The 13,341-nt window shown below is 34.6% G+C and overlaps 1 protein-coding gene across 6 annotated transcripts in view; it reads right to left on the bottom strand.

The window, feature by feature from the left end:
• DMD (dystrophin) overlaps positions 1-13,341 on the bottom strand; it is a 2,671,852-nt gene that overhangs the window by 1,345,236 nt on the left and 1,313,275 nt on the right. For all 6 annotated transcript variants that reach the window (XM_070365439.1, XM_070365442.1, XM_070365443.1 and 3 more), the window contains 3 exons: positions 6,916-7,095; positions 6,500-6,628; positions 4,657-4,827 (listed from right to left, as the gene is read on the bottom strand). In XM_070365439.1, the coding sequence (XP_070221540.1) occupies positions 4,657-4,827; positions 6,500-6,628; positions 6,916-7,095 (480 nt within the window). The remainder of the gene's footprint in view (positions 1-4,656; positions 4,828-6,499; positions 6,629-6,915; positions 7,096-13,341) is intronic.

Raw genomic sequence — 13,341 nt, 5'->3', positions numbered from 1 at the left:
TTCCTTTCCATTCCCCAAATACCTCTTTATTTCAGTTTCTCACTGTTTCTCATGTAGACTACTGTGATGGATCCCTAATTGGTTTCCCTACTTCCTGTCATTATTCGGTTGAATTTTCTTCACAGCTCCTGCAGGGGTAATCTTTCAACAGTGCATGAAAAACAAACAAAAATCAAGAATTCCTCAATGCATACTGAATTAAGCATACATCATTAGTCTGGTTGTCATGACCTCTGCCCAAACTATGTCTCATCATCCTTTCCAGTCTTATCATCCACGCCAAGTTTCGTACTCCATGCTCTATTCCATAAGTAAACTGAACTTACTCTCCACTGAACATACTATATGCTCCTGAGGTTTTGTCATAGATTTATCACAATTGTTACCTCTTCTAGGTTGCTGGAGTGGCTGCTAAATCCACTCAGCATACACTCTTTGTCAGCCCAGTATCCATGAATATATCTAACTCCACCATTAAACAGTAAGCTCCTTGAATCCATCACATCTTACTTAACCATTTAGGTACCACAGTAGCAAAATTCATTACCTGAAAGTGCATGATTGGTAACAACTCATTCATATTCGTCCCTTTTTCTAACCCCTCCTTTATTAATTTTTTTTAAGATCTACCTCAAATATCTTATTTCTCAAATTGTTGACTGTCCTCTCCAACTCCTTTTCTCAGATGATGAAGACAGATAGAGCTTCCAAGTGCAACAAGACTAAAGGAGTCTGTTTACTTGTGCCTTCCTGTTACCCATTCCAAGCTTTTTTCTCCTGCCACTTTCTTTTGCTGATAGGATTCCCCGCAACCACCAGCACACTATGCTACCATGTTCTGAGGGTTTAAATCAAAAAGAGTTAAGTCATGGTGTCTTTCTCCTATCTTTAGCCAGGGTTCTGACATTATGGCTGATTGATTTTTTATAACTCTGACCCTCCCCATCAAAACTGCCATCTTCTCAAATTGATTTCATACATACTAGGAGAGATTAAGCATTCTCAAGCCACAAGATACTACTGATTAACCTAAATGAAATGAGAAGAGATAGCATTTCATTTACTTTATGGACCCTATTTAGGACAATTAGAACTTTCCAGTTCTTAAATTGGTTCCTTTGATAATCTGTAAGGCTGGCCTTTGCAATGGAAATCACAAAGGCACAGGTTCTTGGCCTCTACCCATTCCAGCAGAGACCAGAAAGAGGTATCAGTTATTCCTCCATTTTCCTCCATTTCTTTTTCTCATCAATTTTTATTTCAACTCTCAAAATTCAGCCATTAAGTCTAATATAGATAATGATGGAAATTATTATTTATATGAATTATTTTGACCACTTTATATAATTTATAATGATTTTAAGATTTTTTCAATATATACTTTTATATATCTTAGATCATTTGATCCTCACCACAATCTTGAGCTTAAGATAATATAGGCATAACCTTACTACTTTTCTGGATAGAAATGAGGTTCTGTGAGGTAAAGGATCAAATCCAAGATCACGCTCCAAGTATTCTGGCTTGGAGTTAAGAACTTTTCTTCTCACCACAATGTTTCTCACTGATATAATTAAAATTACTGCTGCTGAGAACTGCAGCTGATGGACAAGTTCTCAGCCAATCTAAACCGAGGAACTCAATATACATTGCTTTCTAGACTTTGGAATTTCTTGACATGGACAGTCCTCACAGGACACAAAGTCTTCACCAAATAGTGAATCCAGACATTATCAATGAGTTCTCACAGTAAATTTCTGCTTTACTCAATTGCCCTTTCTAGTTGACCTTTAAAAAGGATCCTGAAATTAGTTCTTAAACTGAGTTCTCTCCATATTCACTCCCAGTTGATTTCTGCTTATTTTATCATGGTAAAATTTCTCCCAAGTTTTTCTACTAAGGGAAAACTACACATATACTCAACCTTAAGAAAGTCATTCTCCACACAAGTCTTACCTTCCAGAAGCCCTACTCTAATAGGAACTGGACTTTGAGATCAAATGCTATTCCCAAGAAATTCAGCACTGCACATACAAGTCATTACATGTCTCACTGCACCAACAAAGTTTAGAATTATCAGGGACTATTACAACTAATCAGTCTTAAATTTAACTAATCCAACCCAGAAATTTTATATTGTGTTCTAAGCACATAACTTATACCCCTGAACCTCATCATAGGAAGAAGAAAGATAAAAGATCAGAGATTCCACCATCCAGTAATTCTACTGTTATCCATTTTATATACTCAGTTCTATATAATAATTCCTTTTGGGGGGGATAGTTTTCCTTTAAAAAACTACTTATCTAGTTCAACCCCCATATCTTATAAACACTGAAATGGAATTACAGAGAGATCGCATGTTCTGCCTAATGCTGACAAAGTTCAGAAGTCCATCCATCTCCTATGTCCACTGTTCTTCCTATTACACTATGTGATTGATGAGACCACCTCATTATTAACTGAAAATCTCCATGAAGATATACTAGTATTAAGCATATGATATGACTGCAATAAGTAGTTAAACTTGTGTTTGTAGACATGTATTTTTAAGCAAGTATCTTTAACATTCTTGTATATTCCCATACTTACAAGCACAATGGACACTCAATACCATTAGATGATACAATGAATAAGAAAAATATCACATATGTTCTAATGACATATTTTTTGGTTCATCATGATGACAAAGCTTAATTATCTCTTCAAAGACCCCAAATGGGGTCACTGTTGCATCCAGTCATCTCTATCAATTTAGTGTAAAAGGAGTACTTTGAAAGGTAAAAATGACTGTCATCAATTAATATATAGTTGAAAATATTGATTTAAAATCTCATATGCTTTTCTTCAGTATGAGTAATAAAAGAAACACATCAAGTGACTCACCTGACACATGATATCTGGCAGTATACTGACACATTCTTACAGAAAGTAGAACAATTCAGAAACTTCTGTTGGTCATGCTATGTCAGTTTGTATGGCACAGGCTGACTTCTACTTATTATTCAATACCTACAAGTCACAATCTTGTGACATAATTTATCTCAATCTAACTGCTGAAAAAAAATCAAGAAAATAATACCCTGTCTGCCCTTAAATATTCTCTAGCTCAGTGATTTATTAAAAAGTATGATGGGAAGAATACAAAACTTAGTAACGAAGCATTAGCAGTAATCTCTCAGATGAATGAAATAACTGTTGGTTGTTTAACTATTACTCATCTAATGATATCTCCAGAAGTAATAACTGTTTATTTAAACTGCAGAGTAAATTCTTACCAAAAAAAAAAAACTATGAACTGAAAATAAAATTTTAGAGCCTGTAAGGTGTTTTTCAGGTGAGAACCACTACTTAAAATAATATATAAATGAGCAGAACTAATTAAGTTAACTATTACAAATAAAAAGAAATGAATTAAGGTAAGTGAATACCTTTTTGCTTTGGGTAGGAGACTTTTCAAGAGTAATTATGTTTCACATGCAATAAAGTATTTAAGTTTTATATCATATTTCCATATATTTTAGGAATTCCTTTATATGTGCTATTATACATAACAGTAAAACATGTAATGCCTTAGAAGATGTAAATCATGCTATTACTGAGTGTCTATAATTATTAAAACTATTTTTCAAACATATTCTAACTTTCAGGAAACTTACCTGACATCACATCACATTTACTCACAAATGCTGCAATAATGTTATTCTCATTTAAGATTATTTCTAACAATTATCTGTATATATAAGCACATGTGTTTCATTTACATACATTTTTGTATTTGAAAGCATATCATATATAGTGAAAAATGTGTCAAACCACATTTTATAAATTTGGGAGATAATACCTTACATTTTGACACTCCCCCAAAGAGCTGGAATTCAAGAATACTGAGTTTATATAGTTTTGCAAGCTACCTATAATATTTTTGCCCTCATTATATGTTATACAAATATAAAGGGTTCTCATGCAAAAGTTCCATATACCCTGGTTCTTCATTAAATAGAGTAAGTATAAATAGACATATAAAATTACAAAATGAGGATATATAAGCTTTGCAATTATCTGTCTTCATGGCTTGCATGTCATTATAATCTAATGGATTTTATCACAGTAAGAATCGGCAACTAGCAAGAGCAAGTTAAAATACACACGTATACACACATGTGCACAACCAGTAAAGATGTACAACAACCCTAGATCATGCAGAGACATACAAGGCCTCATTTTGGCTATTTCTTCCATATTGTACACAAGCAATATTATATTTGGCAAAATATGTCAGTAGCGCTTTCTTTAGATGTATGTCTTTTGTGCTTTTTGTTGTTGTTGGCCTGCAGCATGCTATTCGTTACTGTACTGTAAGTTAGCCCTGAAAGTACATATATAAAGCAGTACATACGGAAACCAGTTCTAGAAGGGCTGTGCCAAGAAAAACAAAACGACAGAGAGAGAGGGACACAGGGGCTAGGGAGGAAGAAAGGGAGACAGATTGATCTCCCATGAGATTCAGTGGTAAAATTTCTTTAAATACATTTTGGCCTTCATTTTTCTTTTGCAAACTTTGCTGTGGGGGTGGCCTGCCCCCTTCAGAGCACTGCGCAACCTTCGCAAGAGACCATTTATCACTAGTTTCCACCTTGGAGCAGATCTTCCTACCTTTCCAGTCTTAATTCTGTGAGAAATGGCTGCAAATCGATGGTTGAGCTCTGAGATTTTGGGCTCTATTACTTTCCTGCAGTGGTCACCGCGGTTTGCCATCAAGTTTGCTGCTTGGTCACGCGTGGAGTCCACCTTTGGGCGTATGTCATTCAGTTCAGCCTTTAAGCGCTATATTCCATGAGCAAGAGACAGGGCTTGAAGTTAGTAATTCAGTGGAGGTTGAAAGAGACCGAAAGAGCAAGAAAGCAAAAGAGAGTGGGGAGGGGAGAGAGAGAACTAGAGAGAGGGTAGAGAGACAGAGAAAGAAAAAGAACACATGCAGAGAAAACCAAGGGAGGAAAAAGCCAACTTCCATAAACAGGAGTAAAGTGAAAATGTGTGTGAGCTCAGGAAAATAGGTCACTGTCCTTGCTTCAGTTTGATCTAAGTTTATTTAAAGCATTTCCTTAGTCTGAAGAAGGACAAGGGATGTTTTCCTGATTTTTCTATGTTGCCAGCAACAATTGTTGTGTCTTATATTTAGTCGTACCTTTCCTCAATTTCAAAGCTGTGGAACAACTTTAACACATGCTCAGGAAGAAAGGGAGCTGAAGAACAATTTTCTATTCCTTCCGAGGACTTATGAATTCCCTTTTGCTTTATCGTATCGATTGTCACAGAAAAAAAATGGATTTTCTAACAGATAGGGATTCTGTGTCACAGACAGAGTGACTGAGGAAAGCTGAGCCTGACAGAGGGGGTTGGAGAGGCTATGAGTGAAATAACTCAGTTTCTATTTTTCCAAAGACCCTGAAGGAATTTCTCTGTAAGGTGACATCCCTTACCTACACATCCAGGGAGAAGGAAGAACAAAAGAAGGTACAGACAATAGAGCAAGTATGTTTGGGGCACAGCCTGCAATACATTTATAGTTTTTCATTACAAATGAATTGCAATCTGTAGAAAATATTGATTTCATAAAAAAATGAACAAATCAATTGTATAGACAGAAGCTACAGTGTTTGAGGATTCTTTAAATAGTAACCCACTAATCAAATAAAATTATTAAAAATTTCAACAAAACAGAGGAAGGCATTGTTTAATTTATGAGATTTGTTCAAATGTAATTCTTCCTATTTAATTGGAAAAGATGTCATCAAATAAATATAATATACCATTAATATGATATATTTGCATATTATAACTCTCATTCTTTTTACAGGAACCTTTTTTTTTTTTTTAAAGTAAAGGCTAAGTTGCCACTAAGAAAGACAGCTTAGGATGTCCTAATAATTGGTTTTGACACAAAAAGAGAGAACACAAAGCCATGTCTACTTTACATGTAGTTAAGAATGAAAAGTTCAGTTTTACATAAGCTCAGTATTGTTACTAAGATTTAGACTTTGTATAGGCAAAATGTATACAGATTGGACGTCTGGTGTTTATTCAGATGGGCTGTGAATGATGCAATGAAACTAATCTTTGTGTTAGGCACAGGCATATAGAACTAATACTAAAATTGGCATGATTTGCCATATAACACCAAAATGAATCCAAGAATTCTTTTCTTATCAGGTTTTTAAGTTGTGTGTAATTAGCTGACAGATCAATATGGACAGATGTCCAGATCACAGAGCTCTTCTAAGTCATGAACTCTCATTCAAATTAAAGAAGTAGGGAGGGAAGGAAAGAAGGAATTAAGGGAGAAAGGAGAAAGGGAAGGAAGGAAGGAGAAGGAAAGGAAGAAAGGAAGATATTTTTCACTTTTAATAAGAAGTCCCTGGCATCTTTTAGGACAAAGATGATTAATATAACTGTTGTGTAGTGTGAACATTACTCATCATAAAAGTTTATTTGCTACCTTTAGCATGTCTTCTTTTTGCTGTGGTTTCTTTTTCTCAGATTCATCCAGAAGTGCATCAGCTTGAATGATCCACTTTGTGATATGATCCACATTCTGGTCAAAGGTTTCCATGTGTTTCTGGTATTCCTTAATTTTACAGAGACAAACCATGACATAGTATTAGGCAGACAGTATTTTTAAGTATTTGTCCTACTTTGCACAATTCTAAAATACAAAAATGTAGTAGCATACAAATTACTTTTATGTTCAATCTCCGTACAGAATATAAGTATGGAAAAATATAATGTAGATATTGAAAAAGAATCAACATTTACATGGACTTGAGGATTTTGTGAACATAAAGACTATTATTGAAAGTTTCTATAATGTCTCTCTCATGACGGAGAAGGGTTGAAAATCTTTCATCCTCTTACCAACAAAAGGTTTAGCCACTCTTCTGCTCGAGAAGTGACGGCTATCCAGTTACTATTCAAAAGACTCAGTTTATCTTCGACCAAGGTCTCCTTCTTGCCCAAAACCGTTTTCAAGGCCTCTCCTAGTTCTGTAATGCTCTTTAGGTGAACCTTCTGTTTCTCAGTCTCTTTCTGAGTAGCCTGTAAAAAGAACAGCATTTGAGCCTCACATAATATATTGTAGCCTTAAGATTTAATGCTTTTGAAATGACTATGCATCTAGTTACTATGGTAAGATTTTTCAAGGGTTTAAACTTTCAACCATATCTTTGGGAATGATGAAAATCATATCCTATATATTGCAGTTCTCTACAGAGTATATATGGATATGTATTTACACATAAACATGATTGATGCCATACTTATTTATGATTATATACACTTAATAAGCATATATATTATCAATCTAAACATATTTATATTTACTTAATTTGTATATGTATTGGATAAATGTAGATCTTGGAAAACCCATCCACCAATAAGCAACTGCTTTTAGAAAATTCAGCAATTTTTGCTCTCTTGAATTGCTATAGCAGGAATTTGTAGATTTTTAGTGCCACAAACCTGTTTGACATCTGGCAAAACTTAAATATCCCTTCTCATAATAATGTTTTTAAAAGCATAAAATTAGATACACTAGATTTTAAATAAAAATAATTATACTATAATAAAATATAGAAAATATATATATTTTTTTGTGTGCATTCATTTTAAATGTACAGTTTAATGAAATTTTTTTTTTTGTTTTTTTAATTTTATTTTATTTTTAAACTTTACATAATTGTATTAGTTTTGCCAAATATCAAATGAATCCACCACTGAGGTGGCAATAAATGTTTTCTTTCCTAACATGTGTAACTATAATGATCTAGCAACAGACATTGAGGATAATTTCAAAGTAGTGATGAGCACAACTGGTGTTCTGAATTATATTGAATGACTAGAATGTCATATAAAATTATCTTTCATTAATTTATCTGTGACTGGTGGCAAATTCACAGGAATTACTGATATCACTAGGGTTTGTTGCTCACACACATAACAAAAAAGTGCTTAATTTCAGTTAGAAGTAAAGAGATACTATTAAAATCCCTTAAGAGAGCACCAACACTTTCTAAGACTTATTTTCAAACCCCCAAACAAGCACATTCAGTATTGGAAATTACGTAGAGAGTTGATGGGAAATTGATCCTAGTACAAACATTTACTGTCAGCTCTGTCTACAGCCCTTTTTTGTGACGTGTCACGGTGAACCACATGACCCTCCTGCATTTCCCTGCCTCTACTCTCGCCCCTCCCCACCCACTCCCCCATCTCTCCCCTACCCACATACAGTTGTTGACATTCCCTGGTGGGTAAGTTTGAGCCAAACAGATATTCTCTCAAGAAGTTTAACTAAGAGATACAGAGATTAGGGTAACACCTCAGCTGAGAAATCATTTAGAATGAAGCTGATGTCTTTACCATAGCAAGTCAAAGCCACAGTAAGACAAATTCTTACTGGGAAACAGCAATGACAAGAACTGGAGGGAGACCTTTTGCATAGAGGAACATGAAATATATGCACAGAGAGTAAGAAAAGTGGTTCAAGTAAATGAGAGAAAGGTGGTCCCTAAGAGCATATATCCTTAGTTCTAGATGTTCTCAAAATGCCTTTTCTATATTTGTAATACACCAAAATAATTCTTACGGTTGCCTTTCCTCCATATTATCAGGTCCTAGTCTACTTGAAATATATATAAATCTACAAATACATACACACACACAAATACCAAATAAGGAAGGGGATAAATGAGGCTAAAAGAGGGTATAAACTAATTTCTATACAAAAGACAATCACTGTTTCTTCAATTCTAAGATAGGCTTTTCTATTTGTATTTTCCTTTTTCAATGCAAAAATATTTGAACTTAAGGTAATTAATGCTCAATGAACTTATCAGCTACCATGCAGAGGATTATTTGTAATGTAGGTGTCATCTGTTGTACATGAGTGAGCACAGCAGTTCATAAAATGAATTCCTTCACGTATTAATCCTAAATGCTACGGAGCGCCTGTTAAATGCATCACTGTTTCAGCAGGGACATAGGGGATTTTACTCAGCATTTTTTATGAAATTATGAGAAATGCTGTTTTGGGGGAGAAAAAGTCATTCTGGATTTTGACTTGTGAGTGTCACGGACTACATTTCAGTCCTTTTACTCCTTTTGCCTGTACCCTTTGTTAGTACACAATCTTTACAACTATATGTGGTGGTCATTGTTCTAGGTACTGTGAGTAAAAGGATGGAAACAAAGTCCTTACCCTTATAAAACTTATATTTGAATATAAAAAAACATGAAAATATATGCAAATGATCATTTCCTACTTCCTGCATTCCAAACTACTGCCCTGTCACTAGAGTTCATTTATTTGTAAAGGTAACACTTCACAAAGTTAAATCTTAATTTATATTTGGATCACTAATTATTCCTAAAAATAGCTTCAGAAAGATGACACTAAGTTTAAGCTTTGATATAAAAAGTTATGTACACAGACATCTGTCCCTTCCCAGATCAGCCAAAGTGATGAAAGGCGATGGAAATTCCCAAATCTCAGAAGACATCAGAGAAGTTTTGAATTTAAGGAATAATGGTGCAAACAGTTAAGGGGTCCCAAACAACTATTATGCATTAAAATCTACCCAAATTCTCCAGCTACTTCTCAAGAGAAAATGTTTAATGCCCAGTGATATTTCATTCAGTTAATGAGCATAAGAAAACAAGACATGTGGACTAATGTTTGATTTCATTTCAGGGTTTTCAATGTTAACAAACTCAAGTATGCTGAAGTTAGCACCATCATGAATATGAACTTGAAAAAAAAGCAGTGATCATTGTAGTAGTTTAAAACTGCTTATGGCTAAAAGTGACTCAGGAGAAAAATACACTCCTTTTGTAAAAAGACCTAAAGCTGAACATTTACATGTAATATTCAAGAACAAACTAGTATTGAATCACTTGTATAAATACTATTTTGGGTTAGGAAATATATTGTGCTTGTTTACTGAATTTTTAAAAAAAATTTCCCCACAAAAGCATTTTGAATTAATGGCATGGCTTACAAACAATAAATTTTAGATTTTAAGAAATTTACTGAACTTGCTCTGTGATGTGGACTTCAACTTTGATGAGTCAATGAACATCAGATGCTTAACACTCACTCTACACTGTGACTTTCACTGCCAGAGATAAGGAAGGAGGCAATCTTTGTATACTCTGCTCTAATGTTATCTAAAGTGTAGCTGTAGAGAAAAGTTGGAATGCAATCATTTTGCTATCATATTAGAAAGAACATAATTTGGAGGAAAGGATAATTCATGGCTGGGATAATTCATGGCTGGAATAAGTGTAAATGGCTTCAAGGGAGAGGTAATGCTTGAAATCAGAGTTTACCATAAAGGGCTGGATGGTTTAGACTGACTAAAGACTGTATAAAATGATAAGAAAGTATGAAGGTTGGAATGAAATGCCACCAAAAGGGGAATCAGTTCAGTTCAGTTGCCCAGTCATGTCTGACTCTTTGCAAGGAAGAGGAAAAGGGGAATATGGGGCACTAACTGGAAACTAAAAACATATATTTTATGATGTCAAGGAACCATTTTCCCATACATTAAAAGCTTCCTACAACAGAAGAACGTCCATACTTGCAGATGTATTGAGAACTGAATTACTAAATTCAACTATAGCTACTGTGTTGGTCATTCTTGTTACACCCTCACCTGGTACTCTTTAAGAAATGTAGACTTATGGGGTTGATGAGATGGATAAATCAAATTGAAAATGTATTTCTTCCTCTTAAAATGCATTAAATCCTCAGCATACATGTTCCCTTCTGTTGCCTTATGAGGTGAGGGTTGGGGAGGGTTTTGGAAGGTCTACCATTTTGAACGGGCAAGTTCAAATTCAATGATTAAACTGAATAAATTGAAACTCAGCTCTTTTAGTTTTTTCAATCTTACAGTAATGTGACAACTTCTAGGATCAATTTTAAAGCTGAATTAAAAGCACAATTATGAACACTCAGTTTTATTTTGACTTATGACACGGTAGAAAGAAATCTGAGTACTGAAAAATTGATGCTTTTGAACAGGGTGTTGGAAAAGACTCTTGAGAGTCCCTTGGACTGCAAGGAGATCCAACCAGTCAATCCTAAAGGAAATCAGTCCTGAATATTCATTGGAAGGACTGATGTTGAAGCTGAAGCTCCAATACTCTGGCTACCTGATGCGAAGAACTGACTCATTGGAAAAGACCCTGATGCTGGGAAAGACTGAAGGCGGGAGGAGAAGGGGATGACAGAGGATGAGACGGTTGGATGGCATCACCAACTCGATGGACATGAGTTTGAGCAAGCTCTGGGAGTTGGTGATGGACAGAGAAGCCTGGCGTGCTGCAGTCCATGGGATCACAAAGAGTCAGACATGACTGAGCTACTGAAATGAACTGAACTGATGCCATGGTCATAAGTCTTGTTTCAGGAGTTTTAACAGCAGCTAAATGTGAACTATCCACTGGTGTTCTTAGGTTTTATGATACAGGAAAAAAATGTCAGATAACAGTAGAACTCAATGTAGATTTAAATTGTCACAACACCATTTCCATATGTCTTCCTTCCTTTACTAGGATGCTGCAAAATTCTTGTTTATTTGATCTTCTTTTATCTCTTGTGCAAGTTCTCCATATAAGAAGGGTTGACTAACCAATAAAAGGTATTTTAAAAGGTTACCCTCCCCATTGAATTCTGCCTTCAGTCAGTCTGCATAAATATTATACCATTTCTGGTCATCAGATATGAGAGAGAGTTTTTACCTTTAGCTACAAAATATATTCATGGGAAGAAAGTGAACAAATTATCACATTACCACAATTCTAACATGTGCATTTGTACATATTAAAGTTTCTGAAATGAGATAAAACTTGCAATCTATATTCACATTTAAGGGAGTGGTGTTTCTTTGATCCACAACATCTATAATTAAATCAAGTGTATCACTTGATCTCATATGTCTTAAATGTGATAAAATATGATATTAGTTGTTTTTTAGGCCCCAACTCTACTGTCATGGTTTGAGGATTAGAACACATTTTATTATTAGGCTAATGTTATGGAATAATATAATGATAAATTTTAAGACTATAAAACAGTAAGGAGTGGCTTTTATAGTAGTGTGCATTGACTTTTTATTAATAATGTATTGTCTATGAAAAAGAATTTCATGAAGGCAGAATATGTAGAACAGAAATTATAGCTATAACTATAATGACAGTGAATAGTGACTTCAGTGGCATTTAACAGATGTTCTATTTTCTAAGTAACAGCTGCTTGATGCATTCATTGTACCAAGTTAATGATCTGCTAGTGTTATTTCACTTCACAGATAAATTACTGTGCTCTCTTTAAAAAAAAGATATGCAATTTTTCATGGGAATGATAGTGCAACAGACTTTAGAAATAAGTAATAGTTCTCATGCTTTTACAGCGAAGAGGAATGATAAGTTGAGGCAATTATCCAGATAATCTAGGACCAGAGGCCAGATCTCTTTAAACTGTGAAAGGTGATTGTTTGAGGAAAAAAAAATACAGGACATGGTTGGCTGAACTGAACATAGATTTCCTAAGACTGCTTGTATTGCATTAGCTAATAGGTCTCAAACTGTGCTGAATATTAGAGATTTAGAGACACTGACCTCACAGTCCAATTAAATCAGAATTTCTGGGGGTGGGCCCTCAACACTGATAGGCTTTTAAGGTTCTCAGATGATTTCAGTGTGCAACCAACACTGAGAACCACTGGCGAAACAGAATGATACATTCTGTCACGTGACTGTCATTAAATTTTAGGAATAAAGTGCAGCCAAAGGAGAGAAGGATAACTGAGTAAAGTTATAATTGTTGTTCTTAATGTTGACTATTATAAACATTTGTCCCTGAAATACATGTGAAAATCATGACTCGTTACATCAGTGACTAGACATCAATTGTTTTGTGTTATTTAATACTCAGAGTTAAACTCAGCATTTATGTACGTGTATGTGCGTGTGATTCTCACAGGTAACTCTTGGTATCCTAAGACTGTGTTAAGAAAAACTAATGGGCAATGTATGCAAAATGGTAAATATGAACTATCGAAAATGCTGAAGGATTTAAACTATCAAAGGACCAATTATTTTTCTAGGGAATTATATTTAACCATTTTAATCTTTAGCTAACACTGTGGATATTAAAAGGCTTTAATCTGGCAGAATTATTTAACTGGCTTTGAACTTTTGACTACTGAAATTAAATGAGGAATAAAAGAAATCTCTTAGTGGTTAAAGTCAGTAAATCATGTAGATTAAACTTTGCTG

The sequence above is a fragment of the Bos mutus genome, chromosome X, assembly GCF_027580195.1.
Source record: "Bos mutus isolate GX-2022 chromosome X, NWIPB_WYAK_1.1, whole genome shotgun sequence".
In the NCBI taxonomy this organism is placed as follows: Eukaryota; Metazoa; Chordata; class Mammalia; order Artiodactyla; family Bovidae; genus Bos; species Bos mutus.
Note: the sequence above shows the minus strand (reverse complement) of the source record. Positions and strands in the feature narration are given on the sequence as shown.